The 20145-nt window shown below is 59.7% G+C and overlaps 1 protein-coding gene across 1 annotated transcript in view; it reads left to right on the top strand.

Annotated features, from left to right (window-relative positions):
* Positions 1–20145, top strand: part of LOC140411296 (oxysterol-binding protein 1-like) — a 238302-nt gene that overhangs the window by 52548 nt on the left and 165609 nt on the right. The window contains 6 exon segments of the mRNA XM_072500418.1: positions 1034–1232; positions 4790–4901; positions 6617–6671; positions 17819–17923; positions 17925–18002; positions 19249–19494. Of these exon segments, the coding sequence (XP_072356519.1) occupies positions 1034–1232; positions 4790–4901; positions 6617–6671; positions 17819–17923; positions 17925–18002; positions 19249–19494 (795 nt within the window).

The following is a 20145-nucleotide window of genomic DNA, read 5'->3' as shown; positions in this document are numbered from 1 at the left end:
GTATCTCTACTGATGTTAATCCAGCTCCCTCACACTGACACTCAGTAACCCCTCTCCCCCAGCACCCTCTGTTACTGACTGTATCTGTACTGATGTTAATCCAGCTCCCTCACACTGACACTCAGTAACCCCTCTCCCCCAGCTCCCTCACACTGTCACTCAGTAACCCCTCTCCCCCAGCACCCTGTGTTACTGACTGTATCTCTACTGATGTTAATCCAGCTCCCTCACACTGACACTCAGTAACCCCTCTCCCCCAGCTCCCTCACACTGACACTCAGTAACCCCTATTCCCCAGCACCCTGTGTTACTGACTGTATCTCTACTGATGTTAATCCAGCTCCCTCACACTGTCACTCAGTAACCCCTCTCCCCCAGCACCCTGTGTTACTGACTGTATCTCTACTGATGTTAATCCAGCTCCCTCACACTGTCACTCAGTAACCCCTCTCCCCCAGCACCCTGTGTTACTGACTGTATCTCTACTGATGTTAATCCAGCTCCCTCACACTGTCACTCAGTAACCCCTCTCCCCCAGCACCCTGTGTTACTGACTGAATCTCTACTGATGTTAATCCAGCTCCCTCACACTGTCACTCAGTAACCCCTCTCCCCCAGCACCCTCACACTGTCACTCAGTAACCCCTCTCCCCCAGCTCCCTCACACTGTCACTCAGTAACCCCTCTCCCCCAGCACCCTGTGTTACTGACTGTATCTCTACTGATGTTAATCCAGCTACCTCACACTGACACTCAGTAACCCCTCTCCCCCAGCACCCTCACACTGTCACTCAGTAACCCCTCTCCCCCAGCTCCCTCACACTGTCACTCAGTAACCCCTCTCCCCCAGCACCCTGTGTTATTGACTGTATCTCTACTGATGTTAATCCAGCTCCCTCACACTGTCACTCAGTAACCCCTCTCCCCCAGCACCCTGTGTTATTGACTGTATCTCTACTGATGTTAATCCAGCTCCCACTCTGTCCTTTACCTCCGCTTAACGCGTACTTTCTCTGCATTTATTTTTTTGCAGGCCTGTCGTGACTTCCTGCTGTTGGCACAGACGCACAGTAAGAAGTGGCAGAAAGCCCTCCAGCACGAGCGGGAGCAGCGGATACGACTCGAGGAGACCCTGGAGCAGCTGGCCAAACAGCACAACAACCTGGAGCGAGCGTTCCGCGGAGCCACGGTCCTGCCCGCCTCCAGCTCGCTCAGCGCTGGCTCCGCCAAAGGTAAGCGCTGCTGCAGTGCGAGCGCCTCTCCTTCCAGCGTTCCGAGTTCACCTTCCGTCCAGTCCCTGCACACACACACACACACACACACACACACACACACACACACACACACACACACACACAGTGGCAGCAGTGTGGAACATCCGCAAGAACGCACTGCAACAACTCCGGGACTGGAGGAGGCCATTCGGCCTTCTGAGCCTATCCCACCATTTAATGAGATGATGGCTGATCAGTGGCCTAACTCCATATACCTGCCTTGGGCACATCTTCCTTAATACTTTGGCTTAACAAAAATCCATCTCAACTCGCCCATGCTCCGTCGAGCGCACCTTTCAAACTGTGACCTCCACCACAGAGCATCCATCCCGGGACACGGTTATTCATTTTATTATAGTTCTGACGTTGCGCCCTTGGGCCGAGTTTGAAGCTAAAACCTTTAATGCCCTGGCCAATCAACTGTAACCACAGCCAGGCTGTGTAGAATTGAGTCCAATTGACCCCTATTGGTGGCACGGTAGCACAGTGATTAGCACTGTTGCTTCACAGCTCCAGGGTGCCGGGTTCGATTCCCGGCTCGGGTCGCTGTCTGTGCGGAATCTGCACGTTCTCCCCGTGTCTGCATGGGTTTCCTCCGGGTGCTCCGGTTTCCTCCCACACGGCCCGAAAGATATGCAGGTTCGGTAATTTGGACATTCTGAATTCTCTGTGTACTCAAACAGGCGCCGGAATGTGGCGACTAGGGGCTTTTCAAAGTAACTTCATTGCAGTGTTAATGTAAGTATACTTGTGACTCCAATAAAGATCATTCGTGTGCTAAATTGCTTGCTTGATTGGTGGGCAAGCTTCCAACTCTGGTGTGCGCCCGAAACCCCCCCCCCCCGGTCTCCATCCCCCCCACCGAAGGTTTCCCGCACAATTTAATTCACTTCCGGGTCTGGCGTGCACCCACCCAGGCAACGTAAAATTCTGCAAAAATGAGCGGGTTTTCCTGGGGTTTTGAAGAACGAGGGGTGACACATTGAAACATGTAAAACTGTTAAAGGATCCAACAGGGTAGATGCTGGAAGGATGTCTCCCCGGGCTACAGGGTCTAAAGCAAAGGATTCTTGCAGCCTTGGAATGCAGGGGTTGCCATTTGGGACTGAGCTGCATAAAAATGTCTTCACTCTGAGGGTTGTGAATATTTTACTTCTCTACCTCCTCGAACTTTGGGCACTCGGTCGTCGGGTGTACTCGACGCTGAGATAATCTTTATTACTGTCACAAGGTGGCTCACATTAGCACTGCAATGACGTTACTGTGAGAAGCCCCTAGTCACCACATTCCGGCGCCTGTTCGGGTACACCGAGGTGGGCAGCACTGTTGCTTCACAGCTCCAGGGTCCCAGGTTCGATTCCCGGCTTGGGTCACTGGCCGTGCGGAGTTTGCACGTTCCCCCCGTGTCTGCGTGGGTTTCCTCCCACAAGTCCCGAAAGACGTGCTGTGAGGTGAATTGGACATTCTGCCCTTCCTCAGGGTATTCAGCAATATGAGGAGCAGCCAGGAATGTGGGACTTGTGTAGAATGTCAGCCATCTGTCTGAATGGTGGAACAGATTTCTTGAGTGGCCTACTGTCAAAATCTGAGTTCTAAAAGTGGCTATTCATTGTGTTTGTGCCGGCCATCCAGCCCCGATCTATTCCAATCCCATTTTCCAGCACGTGCCGCACAGCTGTGTGCGCTGTGATGTTTCAAGTGCTCATCGAAATGCTTCTTAAATGTTGAGGGCTCCTACCTCCACCACCCTTTCAGGCAGCCAGTTCCAAATTCCCACCACCCTCGGTGAAAAAGTATTTAGAACTATACAGTGGAGAAGGAGGCCATGCAGCCCGCTGGATCTGCACCGACCCTCTGAAAGAGCATCCCACCTAGGCCCACTCCCGCACCCTATCCCCAGAACCCCACCAAACCACATTGTTGGACTGTGGGAGGAAATCAGAGCACCCGGAGGAAACCCACGCAGGCGAGGGGAGGCGGTGCAAACTCCACACAGACAGTCACCCGAGGCCGGAACTGAACCTGGGTTTCTGGCGCCGCGAGGCACCGGTGCTAACCACTGCGCCACGTGCCGCCCTCAATTTGCCTCTAAATCTACAGCACGTGACCTAAAACCTGTCGTCCCCTGGTTATTGACCCCTCTACTATGGGGAGAGATTTCTTCCTCTCCAGCCTAACCACCACCCTCCTAATTCTGTACACCTCAGTCAGGTCTCCCCTCCAGCTTCTCTGCTCTAAGGAAGAAAACCCAGCCTCTCTTCATAGCGGACATGTTCCAACCGAGACAATGTCCTGGTGAATCTCCTCTGCACCCTTTCTAGTGCAATCACATCTTTTGTACAGTGTGGCAACTGGTACTGTACACCCTATTCCAGCTGTGGTGTAACCAGTGTTTTATACTGCTCCACCGTAACCTCCCTGCTCTTATATTCTATGCCTCAGTTAATAAAAGCAGGTATCCCATATGGCTTCGTAACCACCTACTGTATCTGTCCTTCTGCCTTCAGACCTATGGAAATGCACCCCAAGGCCCCTCTGATCCGTATTTCCTCGCGTCCTGCCGTTCATTGTGTGTTCCCTTACCTTGTTTAACCTCCCAAAATGCTTGACCCCTCACTTCAGGGTTAAATTCTCTACCGTCCTGTATTCTCAGGCTTTTGCCTCCTTGCCATTTACCAAGCCACCAATTTTCTTGTCATTTGTGAGCTCATTTCTCGCTCTGCTTTCCCACGTTCAGAATGATCTGGATTATACAGCGCATTCGGCCTATCTGACCTGCGCTCGGGTGTATGCTGCGCTCGGGTCAGCATCCATTCCCTCCCACTCAGCTGACTTGTGTAGCGTTTTGATCCCCTTTTCTCTCCTACTTTCATTTTACGGGGCAGTCTTTTACATAATGCAACATCCCGAGGTGTGTCACGAGTACTATCCAAATTCCACCCTGGGCCTCGAATATTCACCTGAGGAAGGAGCAGCGCTCCGAAAGCTAGTGACATCGAAACAAACCTGTTGGACTTTAACCTGGTGTTGTAAGACTTCGTACTGTGCTCACCCCAGTCCAACGCCGGCATCTCCACATCTCGAATATTAGGACAGCTGACCAAAAGCTTGGCCAAAGAGCTGGATTTTAATGTGCCATAAAGCACCGGAGAGAGGGAGGGGGAGAGAGAGACAGATGGTGGAAAGGCTGAGGGAGGGAATTAGAGCTTTGGTCTGAAGTAGTTGAAAGTTGCCAATGGTGGAGAACCGGGTGGTGACCGAAGCCGTTTACAACCTGCGCTGTCCAGTGTGGCACTTGACTTTGCTGAGAGCAGGAAAGGCCCAAGGCTTCAATCTCGGCCCAGTGCTGAGTTGTCCTGATCACTCCCGTTGTGTTACTGAGAGCCATGCTCACGCACAGCAGGGACAGCCCAGATTATGCCTCGCTGATTCTGTTGCGGGGCCGCTTACTCTGTCTCGTCCCTTCCTTTCTCCTTGTTGTCCTCCTGGCCTGGTGAACCGCTTTGTGTTTTCAGGGAGCACCGGTAGCCGGGACCTGAGTGACGAGGATGATGAGAACGAGTTCTTTGACGCCATGGAGGATGTGGCAGAGTTTATCACGGTACAGGCTGACTCGCGATACCACAGGTCAGTGTTGCTGCTGGGGATTTGCTTCACCCGGTACCAGAGGTCACAGGAGCTGTACTACGTCAGTTTTTCCTCCCCAAGGTCCTCTTCCCCTTTCCCAGCTCTCCCAATCTCTGGGCCTAAAGCTCCCTGCCCTACTTCCAGAAGGTTTCTCTGCAGCCTAACTATGTTTGTGAGCTCGGACTTTGCATGCACAAAAACAGAAAAGAAAGAATTCCCTCATACCCCGTGCCCCTCACCATCTCGGGCCGCCTTGCGGGGTTGGTAATATTGGCATGGCACAGGAGTCGGCCATTCCCCCCATCGGATCCATGCTGGCCCACTGCAGAGCAGTCATATCAGCCCCATTTCCCTGCTGTATTCGTGTAGCCTCAAACTCCTATCTAATTTCCTCTCAGCATCATTCATCACCTCCACTCCCCTTGTAGGTTGTAGGGATCTGGCTGTGTAAAAATAGCAGCAAAGCAACACGAGCCATGGGCCGTGCAGCATTTTGGGGTATCCTAAGGATGTTCGAGGCATGATAGAGAGGAAGAGAAAGATGTTATGGTTGTGATTTCTGTCTGAACAAGCCAAATCCAGTGGTTAATGAGACACTGATTCCAATGATTTGAGCTGAACCCATACTCTTATTGTGGCTACTGCAATGTTCCATAGCACACTCTATCCCTGAACTTTCTCCAGCCCTGATATCCCTCGTATCTCTGTAAACCTCCTCCACTTCCTACAATCCTTCTCATCCCTGTAACCTCCTCCAGCCCCGACAACCCTCCCTATCTCTGTAACCTCCTCCAGCCACTACACCCCTCCCTATCTCTGTAACCTCCTCCAGCCCCTACAACCCTCCCTATCTCTCTAACCGCCTCCAGCCCCTACCGTCCCTCCCTATCTCTGTAACCTCGTCCTGCCACTACAACCCACCCTATCTCTGTAACCTCCTCCAGCCACTACAACCCTCCCTATCTCTGTAACCTCCCCCAGCCCGTACAATCCTCCCTATCTCTGTAACCTCCTCCTGCCCCTACAACCCTCCCTATCTCTGTAATCTCCTCCAGACCCATCTATCCTCTCTATGTAAACCACCTACAAACCTCTCATCTCTGTAACCTCTTCCAGCCCCCTATGATCCTCCCTATCTCTGTAACCTCCTCCAGCCCCTACAACCCTCCCTATCTCTGTAACCTCCTCCAGCCCCTACAACCCTCCCTATCTCTGTAACCTCCTCCAGCCTCTACAACCCTCCCCATCTCTGTAACCTCCTCCAGCCCCTACAACCCTCCCTATCTCTGTAACCTCCTCCAGCCTCTACAACCCTCCCTATCTCTGTAACCTCCTCAAGCCCCTACAACCCTCCCTATCTCTGTAACCTCCTCCAGCCCCTACAACCCTCCCTATCTCTGTAACCTCCTCCAGCCCCTACAACCCTCCCTATCTCTGTAACCTCCTCCAGCCCCGACAACCCTCCCCATCTCTGTAACCTCCTCCAACCCCTACAACCCTCCTTAACTCTGTAAACTCCTTCAGCCCAGTTTTAATTTCCTCTCCCCTACCAGGTGACTCTTCAGATGCCTTTTCCGGTATCAACCAAAGCTTATCATAGCTACTGTTTCCTCTGTACCCTCTATGCTGAAGATGTTGGTGATCCCTCTCCCTGGCGTGACTGTGTGAGCTGTTGTGTACAGATTCTCTCAGTAACATGGGTGCTCTGGTTACAGGAGGACAGGCAGCAATATCAGTGGCGCCAGCAGTGAGGGAACCTTCGAAGACCAAGTGAGTATTCGATTTCCGCTCGTCTTATCCAGCTCTTTGTCTGCTTCGGGTGGGGGGGGGGGGGGGCTACTTGTTGTGCTGGCGAAAGGTCTGGGAGGTTTTGGGGATGTGGTGGAATTGGGGCCAAGGGTGGGGGAGGGGTGGAAGGAGTCAAATTAGAAAGTCCTCCAGGTCTTCGGCACATTGCTCCATTCATAATTAGCTTCCTATTCCGTCACAGTGGATAGAAGCGGAACACAGTGAAGGAGATGGGAGGGGCTCTGAATGGAATCGTGGGATTCTTGCAACGCAGAGGCTGGCAGGTTCACACTATCGGCCTCTGCGAGCCCCACTCACCTGCCTTTTACTGCGAGCCCCACTCACCTGCCCTTTCCTGCGAGCCCCACTCCCCTTTCCTGCGAGTCCCACTCACCTGCCCTTTCCTGCGAGTCCCACTCACCTGCCCTTTCCTGCGAGCCCCACTCACCTGCCCTTTCCTGCGAGCCCCACTCCCCTGCCCTTTCCTGCGAGCCCCACTCCCCTGCCCTTTCCTGCGAGCCCCACTCCCCTGCCCTTTCCTGCGAGCCCCACTCCCCTTTCCTGCGAGCCCCACTCACCTGCCCTTTCCTGGGAGCCCCATTCACCTGCCCTTTCCTGCGAGCCCCATTCACCTGCCCTTTCCTGCGAGCCCCACTCCCCCGCCCTTTCCTGCGAGCCCCATTCACCTGCCCTTCCCTGTGAGCCCCATTCACCTGCCCTTTCCTGCGAGCCCCACTCCCCTGCCCTTTCCTGCGAGCCCCATTCACCTGCCCTTTCCTGCGAGCCCCACACCCCTGCCCTTTCCTGCGAGCCCCACTCACCTGCCCTTTCCTGCGAGCCCCACACCCCTGCCCTTTCCTGCGAGCCCCACACCCCTGCCCTTTCCTGCGAGCCCCGCTCCCCTGCCCTTTCCTGCGAGCCCCGCTCCCCTGCCCTTTCCTACGAGCCCCGCTCCCCTGCCCTTTCCTGCGAGCCCCGCTCCTCTGCCCTTTCCTGCGAGCCCCACTCCCCTGCCCTTTCCTGCGAGCCCCACTCCCCTGCCCTTTCCTGCGAGCCCCACTCCCCTGCCCTTTTCCTGTCTCCCTGAAGTTTTAAAAGAATCGTTTTAGCGTTCATTCCATTCCCTTTGGAAAGCCACAATTGAAGCTGCTGAGCCAGTTGCGAAACGTCCGAGTTAGGAGCAGTAGTGGACTGCTCCACCATTCCGGACGGTCCCTTTCAGAAAGGAAATCTGCCGTCCTTACCCGGCCTGGCCTACATGTGACTCCAGAACCACAGCAATGCAGTTGACTCTTAACTGTTAGGGGTTGGCAATAAATGCAGGCCCAGCCGGTGACGCTCACGTCCCATGAACGCACAATCTTTTTTTTTTAATACACTCTGGATCCTAACCAATTTCGCAACGGGTCCTCATGGTTCTTGAGCCACTCACGTTAAATCTGTGTCTTCACTCTCTCCCTTCACACTGAGAGCGGTTTCTCTCTATCTGCCCTGTGCAGGCCCTGAACGATATTGAACGCGTCCTGTCAAGCCTCCTCTCGACTGTCCCTTCTCTCCGCAGAGCATTCCCCAGCTTCACCCAAGCTGCCCCCTTCGGTGACTTTCCTTACCTCTGGAACTATTGGCGTAATTTTTTTTCTGTGAATTCTCCCAAGCTTTCACCTCCTTCCTGAAGCGCGGGAGTCCAGAATCGGATGGACACGACACCTAGTTTGGTCTGAACCAGTCCTGCATGGAGGTTTGCGCCAACTTCCTTTTTGTGCTCCAATTTAAAAAGCCCCAGGACACTGCCTGCATTTTGCATCACTATCGCCAGCTGCCCTTTAATTTGTGCACAGCCACCTCCAGGTCTCACGGGTCCTTCACTGCCTCCCAGGTAATTATGTTCTCTCTCTCTCTCTCTTTGTCTCTTTATTTCCTCCTTCCCTATCCCTCCGGACTTTCTGTCAGTTGTCCCTTTCAGCAGGATGAAGGCTGAAATGTTGGGCCGAAATGATGCCGAGGTTGACCAGAAAGGTGGAATTGACAATAGTTCAACGGGTTTGCGCGGGGGAGGGAGGGGAGGGGAGGGGGGTGCAGGTTTGGAGTGGCGACGTTACGCAGTTAGGGAAGTGCAAGATTGCAACCATTGCCAAGAGTGTACTAAGACACGATGGGTAGGGGTGCATTGCGATACCAGACAGTGGCTAGGATATTGGACAGAAACCTCAATATTTTATTTTAATATTCTAAAACTGTGAGGAAAGGATACTTTGCTCCCGGAGTGATTTCACTAAGAAATAGTGATGGGGTATTTTCAAACAAACTTCTTTACCAACACGATATCTTTAACATCACACCAGAAAATAGCTTACACTTGCTCCTTAAACAATGCTACTTAATACAGTGAATACAATACCGTTAACTGCTATTTTCCCCCCACTCAAACAACAACAAACACCATCTCCGCACTCAATCCACTTTAACTGCCATTAGCACATAGGGATACCTGCGGGGGGGGTGGGGGGAGTGGGGGGGGATACCGGCTGTAGAAATGTTGTTTGAGAAAGAGCAATCTCGTGCCATTGCTTTAAAGACAAGATCTGACTCCTGTCAGTACCATGCAGAAAATCTGACGATGCTGCAACTATACATGACCCTGGTGAGACCACATTTAAGAGTATTGTGTGCAGTTCTGGTCACCTCATTATAGGAAGGATGTGGAAGCATTGGAAAGGGTGCAAAGGAGATTGACCAGGATGCTGCCTGGATTGGAGGGTAGGTCTTATGAGGAAAGGTTGAGGGAACTAGGGCTTTTCTCTTTGGAGTGGAGGAGGATGAGAGGTGACTTAATAGAGGTGTATAAGATAATGAGGGGGGATAGATAGAGTGGACATTCAGAGACTATTTCCTCGGGTGGATGTAGCTGTTACAAGGGGGCATAGCTATAGGATTCAGGGTGGGAGATACAGGAGGGATGTCCGAGGTAGGTTCTTTACTCAGAGAGTGGTTAGGGTGTGGAATGGACTGCCTGCTGTGATAGTGGAGTTGGACACTTTAGGAACTTTCAAGCGGTTATTGGATAGGCACATGGAGCACACCAGAATAACAGGGAGTGGGATAGCTTGATCTTGGGTTCGGACAATGCTCGGCACAACATCGAGGGCCGAAGGGCCTGTTCTGTGCTGTACTGTTCGATGTCTTCTGAAGCTGCTTCTGCTCACTTAATCAGACAGGTCTGAACTGCTTGGAAAGACTGCCAATACCTGGAACTGAATTGCAGAGAGCAAACTGCTTGCTTCATCTAAAACTCCACTGACCTGCTTTCTGCAAAATGCCTGATAACTTGGCTCTACCCAATAACGGCATCATCTTACCAAGCTGAAATCCACAAGGAGCCCCCTTATCCAAACAAAACTCCATTGGCCCAAGCTTTTTACGATGGCTTAATTGCACCACTACCTCCCAAAGCTTTAGTTGTCTTTCAAGCTCTCTTAAAACATGACTGCAGCAGTCAGACACACACTAGCCCAGGATTTAACCCTGACTTCACCAACTACCGAAAATACAACATATCTCAAATTCCTACACCGCAGGGGGAATTTATTATTACAAAGGGGCCTGGAGTGAGTGGAGTGCACTGTCTGAAAGTGGTGGAGTGCAGAATCATTCCTGGCTTTGGAAAGGCGATTGGGGAATTCCTTGGAAGATGTCGGCTCCCCTGAAGGAGCTGCCCGATTCATTCTGCTGACACCCTGCTCTTACCCGGACCCCCCGATTCGCCCCCCCCCCACTTCCCCCCTCGCCCCCCCGCTTCCCCCCTCGCCCCCCCGCTTCCCCCCTCGCCCCCCCCGCTTCCCCCCTCGCCCCCCCGCTTCCCCCCTCGCCCCCCCGCTTCCCCCCTCGCCCCCCCGCTTCCCCCCTCGCCCCCCCCGCTTCCCCCCTCGCCCCCCCGCTTCCCCCCCTCGCCCCCCCGCTTCCCCCTCGCCCCCCCGCTTCCCCCCTCGCCCCCCCCGCTTCCCCCCTCGCCCCCCGCTTCCCCCCGCTTCCCCCCCTCGCCCCCCCGCTTCCCCCCTCGCCCCCCCGCTTCCCCCTCGCCCCCCCCGCTTCCCCCCTCGCCCCCCCCGCTTCCCCCCTCGCCCCCCCGCTTCCCCCCTCGCCCCCCCGCTTCCCCCCTCGCCCCCCCGCTTCCCCCCTCGCCCCCCCCGCTCCCCCCTCGCCCCCCCGCTTCCCCCCTCGCCCCCCCGCTTCCCCCCTCGCCCCCCCGCTTCCCCCCTCGCCCCCCCCGCTTCCCCCCTCGCCCCCCCGCTTCCCCCCTCGCCCCCCCGCTTCCCCCCCTCGCCCCCCCGCTTCCCCCCTCGCCCCCCCGCTTCCCCCCTCGCCCCCCCCGCTTCCCCCCTCGCCCCCCCGCTTCCCCCCTCGCCCCCCCGCTTCCCCCCTCGCCCCCCCGCTTCCCCCCCTCGCCCCCCCCGCTTCCCCCCTCGCCCCCCCGCTTCCCCCCTCGCCCCCCCGCTTCCCCCCCTCGCCCCCCCCGCTTCCCCCCTCGCCCCCCCGCTTCCCCCCCTCGCCCCCCCGCTTCCCCCCTCGCCCCCCCGCTTCCCCCCCTCGCCCCCCCCGCTTCCCCCCTCGCCCCCCCGCTTCCCCCCCTCGTCCCCGCTTCCCCCTCGTCCCCCCGCTTCCCCCCCTCGTCCCCCCGCTTCCCCCCTCGTCCCCCGCTTCCCCCTCGCCCCCCGCTTCCCCCTCGCCCCCCCGCTTCCCCCCTCGCCCCCCCGCTTCCCCCCTCGCCCCCCCGCTTCCCCCCTCGCCCCCCCGCTTCCCCCCTCGCCCCCCCCGCTTCCCCCCTCGCCCCCCCGCTTCCCCCTCGCCCCCCCGCTTCCCCCCTCGCCCCCCGCTTCCCCCCTCGCCCCCCCGCTTCCCCCCTCGCCCCCCCGCTTCCCCCCCCTCGCCCCCCCGCTTCCCCCTCGCCCCCCGCTTCCCCCCTCGCCCCCCCGCTTCCCCCCTCGCCCCCCCGCTTCCCCCCTCGCCCCCCCGCTTCCCCCCTCGCCCCCCCGCTTCCCCCTCGCCCCCCCGCTTCCCCCTCGCCCCCCCGCTTCCCCCCTCGCCCCCCCGCTTCCCCCCTCGCCCCCCCGCTTCCCCCCTCGCCCCCCCGCTTCCTCCCCCCTCGCCCCCCCCCCGCTTCCCCCCTCGCCCCCCCGCTTCCCCCTCGCCCCCCCCGCTTCCCCCCCTCGCCCCCCCGCTTCCCCCTCGCCCCCCCGCTTCCCCCCTCGCCCCCCCCGCTTCCCCCCTCGCCCCCCCCCGCTTCCCCCCTCGCCCCCCCGCTTCCCCCCTCGCCCCCCCCGCTTCCCCCCTCGCCCCCCCGCTTCCCCCCTCGCCCCCCCCGCTTCCCCCCTCGCCCCCCCGCTTCCCCCCCTCGCCCCCCCCCCGCTTCCCCCCTCGCCCCCCGCTTCCCCCCTCGCCCCCCCCGCTTCCCCCCCTCGCCCCCCCCCCGCTTCCCCCCTCGCCCCCCCGCTTCCCCCCTCGCCCCCCCCGCTTCCCCCTCGCCCCCCCGCTTCCCCCCTCGCCCCCCCGCTTCCCCCCTCGCCCCCCCGCTTCCCCCTCGCCCCCCCGCTTCCCCCCTCGCCCCCCCGCTTCCCCCCTCGCCCCCCCGCTTCCCCCCTCGCCCCCCCGCTTCCCCCCTCGCCCCCCCCGCTTCCCCCCTCGCCCCCCCGCTTCCCCCCTCGCCCCCCCGCTTCCCCCCTCGCCCCCCCGCTTCCCCCTCGCCCCCCCGCTTCCCCCCTCGCCCCCCCCGCTTCCCCCCTCGCCCCCCCCGCTTCCCCCCTCGCCCCCCCGCTTCCCCCCTCGCCCCCCCGCTTCCCCCTCGCCCCCCCGCTTCCCCCCTCGCCCCCCCGCTTCCCCCCTCGCCCCCCCGCTTCCCCCCTCGCCCCCCGCTTCCCCCCTCGCCCCCCTCGCTTCCCCCCCTCGCCCCCTCGCTTCCCCCCCTCGCCCCCTCGCTTCCCCCCTCGCCCCCTCGCTTCCCCCCCTCGCCCCCTCGCTTCCCCCCCTCGCCCCCTCGCTTCCCCCCCTCGCCCCCTCGCTTCCCCCCCTCGCCCCCTCGCTTCCCCCCCTCGCCCCCCCGCTTCCCCCCTCGCCCCGCTCCCCCCCGCGCCCCCCGCGCCCCCGCCCGCTTCCCCCCACGCCCCCCCGCTTCCCCCCTCGCCCCCCCCGCTTCCCCCCCTCGCCCCCCCGCTTCCCCCCCTCGCCCCCCCGCTTCCCCCCACGCCCCCCCGCTTCCCCCCCTCGCCCCCCCGCTTCCCCCCCTCGCCCCCCCGCTTCCCCCCCTCGCCCCCCGCTTCCCCCCTCGCCCCCCCCGCTGCCCCCCACGCCCCCCCCGCTTCCCCCCTCGCCCCCTCGCTTCGCCCCCTCGCTTCCTCCCCCTCGCCCCCCCGCTTCCTCCCCTCGCCCCCCCCCGCCGCAGTGCGATCTCTCCCCCCCCCCCCCCCCCCCCCCCCCTCCCCATCTCAACTCCCGACGCGCACCCTGCCTAATAGAAGTTCTGTAAACGTCTGACAGGACATTGGCCAGTTGACACTTGGGAATTACTGTGAGCAGTTCTGGTCTCGGTATCATAGGCAGCATTATGGAGGCGCTGAAAGAGGTACAAGATCGGAGATGGGTCATGCCCTTCAGGAAAGTGTGGATCGATGTGGTTTGGGGCTGGGGGAAGAGGAGCTGATGGACAAGGCGAGAAGGTTTAATTGGGCAGAGGACCATCAGCAGGACTGGTTGTGTACGGTGGACAGGGTAATAGTGTAGCTGCGTCTCTGGGGGGGCTTAACAATCGTGCGGGAGGAAGGGAGAGTCGCTGATCAGCCTGGATGCTGTGTCGCAGTTGTGACGACTGGAGATTTCGGTGGGTGGGCAGATCAGCCATGAGCAGGAGCGAGGGGACAGAGTGGCCATTTCCTGCATTTGTTGGGATAGTGATTAACCTATTTTCAATGGGGATGATTGTCAAAATGGTCTTGTGTTGCGGGAGTTTGACGTTGCATCTTTCCGGGTCTGACCTTGTCATAGTTTTTACACGTGTCTATTCCCTGTGTTTATCTCCCTTCCCCAGCCCCACACTGTCCCTGCCCTGTCTCCAACGCCCTGCCAGTCCCTCGCCAAGGAAGAGGGCTGCTGTTCTTGCTTTTTTAGAATGTCTCAAAGTCAGAAATGGAACGGAGATTGTCCCGGCGTGAGAGGCACAGGAGGGAGTTGAGCTGGGGAAGAAGCAGCAGTCATGTGGAGAGTTGGTAGTGAGAGAGACAGAGGCAGGCAGAGAGAAAGACAGAAAGAGGAGGAAAAGAAAGGAACAGCACGAGTGGATAGCAAGACTCAGAGCAGACGGTGACTGAATAAAGGCTCAGGTTCACAGACGAGAGGTATTCCATCACTACTTCTCCCCCTTCATTCTCCTTCCCCTCCTCCCCCCTTCATTCTCCTCTCCTCCCTTCCCACCCCCCCATTCTCCTCTACCCTGACTCCATTCTCCTCTACCCTGCCCCCATTCTCCTCTACCCCCCACCCCCTTCTCCTCTACCCCCACCCCCCTTCTCCTCTACCCCCACCCCCCTTCTCCTCTACCCCCACCCCCCTTCTCCTCTACCCCCACCCCCCTTCTCCTCTACCCCACCCCCTCTCCCTACCCCCACCCCCCTTCTCCTCTACCCCCACCCCCCTTCTCCTCTACCCCCACCCCCCTTCTCCCTACCCCACCCCCCTTCTCCTCTACCCCCACCCCCCTTCTCCTCTACCCCCACCCCCCTTCTCCTCTACCCCCACCCCCCTTCTCCTCTACCCCCACCCCCCTTCTCCTCTACCCCACCCCCCTTCCCTCTACCCCCACCCCCTTCTCCTCTACCCCCACCCCCCTTCTCCTCTACCCCCACCCCCCCTTCTCCTCTACCCCCACCCCCCTTCTCCTCTACCCCCACCCCCCTTCTCCTCTACCCCACCCCCCTTCTCCTCTACCCCCACCCCCCTTCTCCTCTACCCCCACCCCCCTTCTCCTCTACCCCCACCCCCCTTCTCCTCTACCCCCACCCCCCTTCTCCTCTACCCCCCACCCCCCTTCTCCTCTACCCCCACCCCCCTTCTCCTCTACCCCCACCCCCCTTCTCCTCTACCCCCACCCCCCTTCTCCTCTACCCCCACCCCCCTTCCTCTACCCCACCCCCCTTCTCCTCTACCCCCACCCCCCTTCTCCTCTACCCCCACCCCCCTTCTCCTCTACCCCACCCCCCTTCTCCTCTACCCCACCCCCTTCTCCTCTACCCCACCCCCTTCTCCTCTACCCCCGCCCCCTTCTCCTCTACCCCCGCCCCCTTCTCCTCTTCCCCCGCCCCCTTCTCCTCTTCCCCCGCCCCCCTTCTCCTCTTCCCCCGCCCCTTCTCCTCTTCCCCCGCCCCCTTCTCCTCTTCCCCGCCCCCTTCTCCTCTTCCCCCGCCCCCTTCTCCTCTTCCCCCGCCCCCTTCTCCTCTTCCCCCGCCCCCTTCTCCTCTTCCCCCGCCCCCTTCTCCTCTTCCCCGCCCCCCTTCTCCTCTTCCCCGCCCCCTTCTCCTCTTCCCCCGCCCCTTCTCCTCTTCCCCGCCCCCTTCTCCTCTTCCCCGCCCCCTTCTCCTCTTCCCCGCCCCCTTCTCCTCTTCCCCGCCCCCTTCTCCTCTTCCCCCGCCCCCTTCTCCTCTTCCCCCGCCCCCTTCTCCTCTTCCCCGCCCCCTTCTCCTCTTCCCCGCCCCCTTCTCCTCTTCCCCGCCCCCTTCTCCTCTTCCCCGCCCCTTCTCCTCTTCCCCGCCCCTTCTCCTCTTCCCCCGCCCCCTTCTCCTCTTCCCCCGCCCCCCTTCTCCTCTTCCCCGCCCCCCCCTTCTCCTCTACCCCCACCCCCTTCTCCTCTACCCCCACCCCCCTTCTCCTCTACCCCCACCCCACTTCTCCTCTACCCCCACCCCCCTTCTCCTCTACCCCACCCCCCTTCTCCTCTACCCCACCCCCTTCTCTACCCCCCCCCTACCCCCCCTTCTCCTCTACCCCACCCCCTTCTCCTCTACCCCCACCCCCTTCTCCTCTACCCCCACCCCCTTCTCCTCTACCCCCACCCCCTTCTCCTCTACCCCCACCCCCCTTCTCCTCTACCCCCACCCCCTTCTCCTCTACCCCACCCCCTTCTCCTCTACCCCCACCCCCCTTCTCCTCTACCCCCGCCCCCTTCTCTCTTCCCCCGCCCCCTTCTCCTCTTCCCCCGCCCCCCTTCTCCTCTTCCCCGCCCCCCTTCTCCTCTTCCCCCGCCCCCTCTCCTCTTCCCCCGCCCCCCTTCTCCTCTTCCCCCGCCCCCTCTCCTCTTCCCCGCCCCCTTCTCCTCTTCCCCGCCCCCTTCTCCTCTTCCCCCGCCCCTTCTCCTCTTCCCCGCCCCCTTCTCTCTTCCCCGCCCCCTTCTCCTCTTCCCCGCCCCTTCTCCTCTTCCCCCGCCCCTTCTCCTCTTCCCCCGCCCCTTCTCCTCTTCCCCCGCCCCTTCTCCTCTTCCCCCGCCCCCTTCTCCTCTTCCCCCGCCCCCTTCTCCTCTTCCCCGCCCCTTCTCCTCTTCCCCCGCCCCCTTCTCCTCTTCCCCGCCCCCTTCTCCTCTTCCCCCGCCCCCTTCTCCTCTTCCCCCGCCCCCTTCTCCTCTTCCCCCGCCCCCTTCTCCTCTTCCCCGCCCCCTTCTCCTCTTCCCCGCCCCCTTCTCCTCTTCCCCCGCCCCCTTCTCCTCTTCCCCGCCCCCTTCTCCTCTTCCCCCGCCCCCTTCTCCTCTTCCCCGCCCCCTTCTCCTCTTCCCCGCCCCCTTCTCCTCTTCCCCCGCCCCTTCTCCTCTTCCCCCGCCCCTTCTCCTCTTCCCCCCGCCCCTCTCTCCTCTTCCCCGCCCCCTTCTCCTCTTCCCCCGCCCCCTTCTCCTCTTCCCCCGCCCCCTTCTCCTCTTCCCCCGCCCCCTTCTCCTCTTCCCCCGCCCCCTTCTCCTCTTCCCCCGCCCCCTTCTCCTCTTCCCCCGCCCCCTTCTCCTCTTCCCCCGCCCCCTTCTCCTCTTCCCCGCCCCCTTCTCCTCTTCCCCCGCCCCCTTCTCCTCTTCCCCGCCCCCTTCTCCTCTTCCCCCGCCCCCTTCTCCTCTTCCCCCGCCCCCCTTCTCCTCTTCCCCGCCCCCTTCTCCTCTTCCCCCGCCCCTTCTCCTCTTTCCCGCCCCCTTCTCCTCTTCCCCCGCCCCCTTCTCCTCTTCCCCCGCCCCCTTCTCCTCTTCCCCCGCCCCTTCTCCTCTTCCCCCGCCCCCTTCTCCTCTTCCCCGCCCCCTTCTCCTCTTCCCCCGCCCCCTTCTCCTCTTCCCCCGCCCCCTTCTCCTCTTCCCCGCCCCCTTCTCCTCTTCCCCCGCCCCCTTCTCCTCTTCCCCGCCCCCTTCTCCTCTTCCCCGCCCCCTTCTCCTCTTCCCCGCCCCCTTCTCCTCTTCCCCGCCCCCCTTCTCCTCTTCCCCGCCCCTTCTCCTCTTCCCTCGCCCCCATTCTCCTCTTCCCCCCTCGCCCCCATTCTCCTCTTCCCCCCTCGCCCCCATTCTCCTCTTCCCCCCTCGCCCCCATTCTCCTCTTCCCCCCTCGCCCCCATTCTCCTCTTCCCCCCTCGCCCCCATTCTCCTCTTCCCCCCTCGCCCCCATTCTCCTCTTCCCCCCTCGCCCCCATTCTCCTCTTCCCCCCTCGCCCCCATTCTCCTCTTCCCCCCTCGCCCCCATTCTCCTCTTCCCCCCTCGCCCCCATTCCTCCTCTTCCCCCCTCGCCCCCATTCTCCTCTTCCCCCCTCGCCCCCATTCTCCTCTTCCCCCCTCGCCCATCTCTTCCCCACCCCTCCAGTACTCCATTCTTCCCTAGTCGTTCCTGCAACTCCCATTCACCCATCATCCCATATCTTTCCAAACACCTCCTTCCCCTTCCATGACTCACTTATCCAAATCCCCTGCCCCACAAGTGTATCTGCCCTTTTCCCCCGCTACCCCCACCATCGACGCCTTCTACCTCGGATGCCCCCTCCCACATACTCCCCTCAAATGGCCTCACTCTGTGACGTGTGCCTGCGTCAGGTCATGATTTGACTGTGTGGGGATTTTTCTCTCTCTTTGTCCCAGATATTGGATGAGCAGATGTCGAGCAGCAACACCAGCTCGAGCACCAGCACCGTGGAACTCGCCAGCAAGGATAGCAAGCAGGAGCGGCGGAACCGTATCCCCGACAAAACCAAACTACAGCCTCAACCTCTGGAGCATCATGAAGAACTGCATCGGGAAGGAGCTGTCCAAGATCCCCATGCCTGTGAGTGCAGCCCTGCAGACGGTCACCCGAGGGGAAGGAACGGTCAGAGCCAGAGGCCTGGCGACAGCTGGGCACTCGCTGTTGGTGCGAACCCACGCCAATGGGCCTGCCAGGACACTGGCTGGGTGCTGGCAGCTTCGATGGTGCCGCCTCTTGGTTTACACGAGGAGGGATTGGGATGCCTGCGGCACCAGAGATTGGGAGGGGAATGTTCTTCGGACATTTGCCGTCCTTACTTGGTCTGATCTACATCAGAACTAGGAGCAGCCCGCTCCGCCGTTCAATACAATCATAGTTGATCTCATAGAATCATAGAATTTACAGTGCAGAAGGAGGCCATTCATTCGGCCCATCGAGTCTGCACCGGCTCTTGGAAAAAGCACCCTACCCAAGGTCAACACCTCCACCCTATCCCCATAACCCAGTAACCCCACCCAACACTAAGGGCAATTTTGGACACTAAGGGCAATTTAGCACGGCCAATCCACCTAACCTGCACATCTTTGGGCTGTGGGAGGAAACCGGAGCACCCGGAGGAAACCCACGCACACACGGGGAGGACGTGCAGACTCCGCACAGACAGCGACCCAAGCTGTAATCGAACCTGGGACCATGGAGCTGTGAAGCAATTGTGCTACCCACAAGGCTACCGTGCTGCCCACTCATCTCGGCCTCATGTCCACCTCCCAAAATGGTTCATCCCGCTGCTAATTACAACCCTATCTTATCTCCTCACATTTGGTTTGTGTTCGATCGTCCACCGGAGTGGGTGGAGAATTCCACAGATTCTCGACCCTCCTCGTTTCGGCTTTAAATCTTAGCTGAAAACTAAGGCCCCTTGATCTGGGCTGTTCAATAAGGGGAAACATTAGCTCTGTGTCTACCCAATCAATCCCCTTCAGCATCTTCCCTACCTTAATTAGATCTCCCCACATCTTTTAAACTCCAGCGAATATAGGCCCAAGTTGCTCAGTCTCTCTCAATCTTGGCCCATGCGATGGGTTGTTGACTCCGGACCCATGAGGCGGGTAGCGGGACGGAGATTATCAGTGATTTCAAAAGGAAATTAGATGGATAGTTGAGCGTATAAATGGTTAGGGCTCATGAGGGAGTATTGGTACTGAGCGGATCGCTCCGCAGAAGGCTGATGTGGACTCGATGGGGTTAATCGATTGAATTCTTCGGACTCCGGGAAGACTGTATCAAGCTCTCACTTTGACCTTCTATTCTCTCCGCTGCCAAACAGGTTAACTTCAATGAGCCGCTGTCGATGCTGCAGCGGTTAACGGAGGACTTGGAGTATCATGAGCTGCTAGATCGAGCCTCAAAGTGTGAGAATGCCTTAGAGCAGCTGTGCTACGTGGCTGCATTCACCGTGTCCTCGTACTCCACCACCGTCTTCCGGACAGGCAAACCTTTCAACCCCTTGCTGGGGGAGACCTTTGAACTGGACCGGATGGAGGACGAAGGCTTCCGCTCCATCTGTGAGCAGGTGAGCGCGCAATCATATCCCCTCCCTCATTTCTGCAAACTCCCATTTCTCTCTATCTCGCGCTCTCTCTCGCTCACGCATGCTACATACTCAGGCTCAAATTTGGGGATTTACCAGGGGATGATGGGCAACGCACACTCCACTCGGTCTGTAGGCTGCTGACTCCACACTCGGGTCTCCATTCAAGCCTTGTCTCAAATCCCCCCCACTCTGTGACTGCCACACACAGAGCAGACTGATTGCCTCACCTCAGGGGAGCTCTGCTCAAGAACGGATTCGTTTCTTCCAATATCGTGAGTGCTCCATACTGTGCAGTGAGAAATGGGGGGGGGGGGAGGGCTTTAGTACCTGCGTGTTTGACAAACATTAATAATATACTCTTTATATACACCACTGTCATCAGTATTCTAAAGCAGTGTAATTTGTATCAGGGAAAGGCATGGTGGCGCAGTGGTTAGCACTGCTGCCTCATGGCGCTGAGGACCAGGGTTCGATCCCGGCTCCGGGTCACTGTCCGTGTGGAGTTTTCACATTCTCCCTGTGTCTACGTGGGTTTCACCCCCACAGCCCAATGATGTGTAGGTAGGTGGATTGACCACGCTAAATTGCCCCTTAAATGGAAAATATACCTTTTTTTAATTTAAAAATTTT

This window comes from Scyliorhinus torazame, chromosome 4 (assembly GCF_047496885.1).
Source record: "Scyliorhinus torazame isolate Kashiwa2021f chromosome 4, sScyTor2.1, whole genome shotgun sequence".
NCBI classification, from domain to species: Eukaryota; Metazoa; Chordata; class Chondrichthyes; order Carcharhiniformes; family Scyliorhinidae; genus Scyliorhinus; species Scyliorhinus torazame.
Note: the sequence above shows the minus strand (reverse complement) of the source record. Positions and strands in the feature narration are given on the sequence as shown.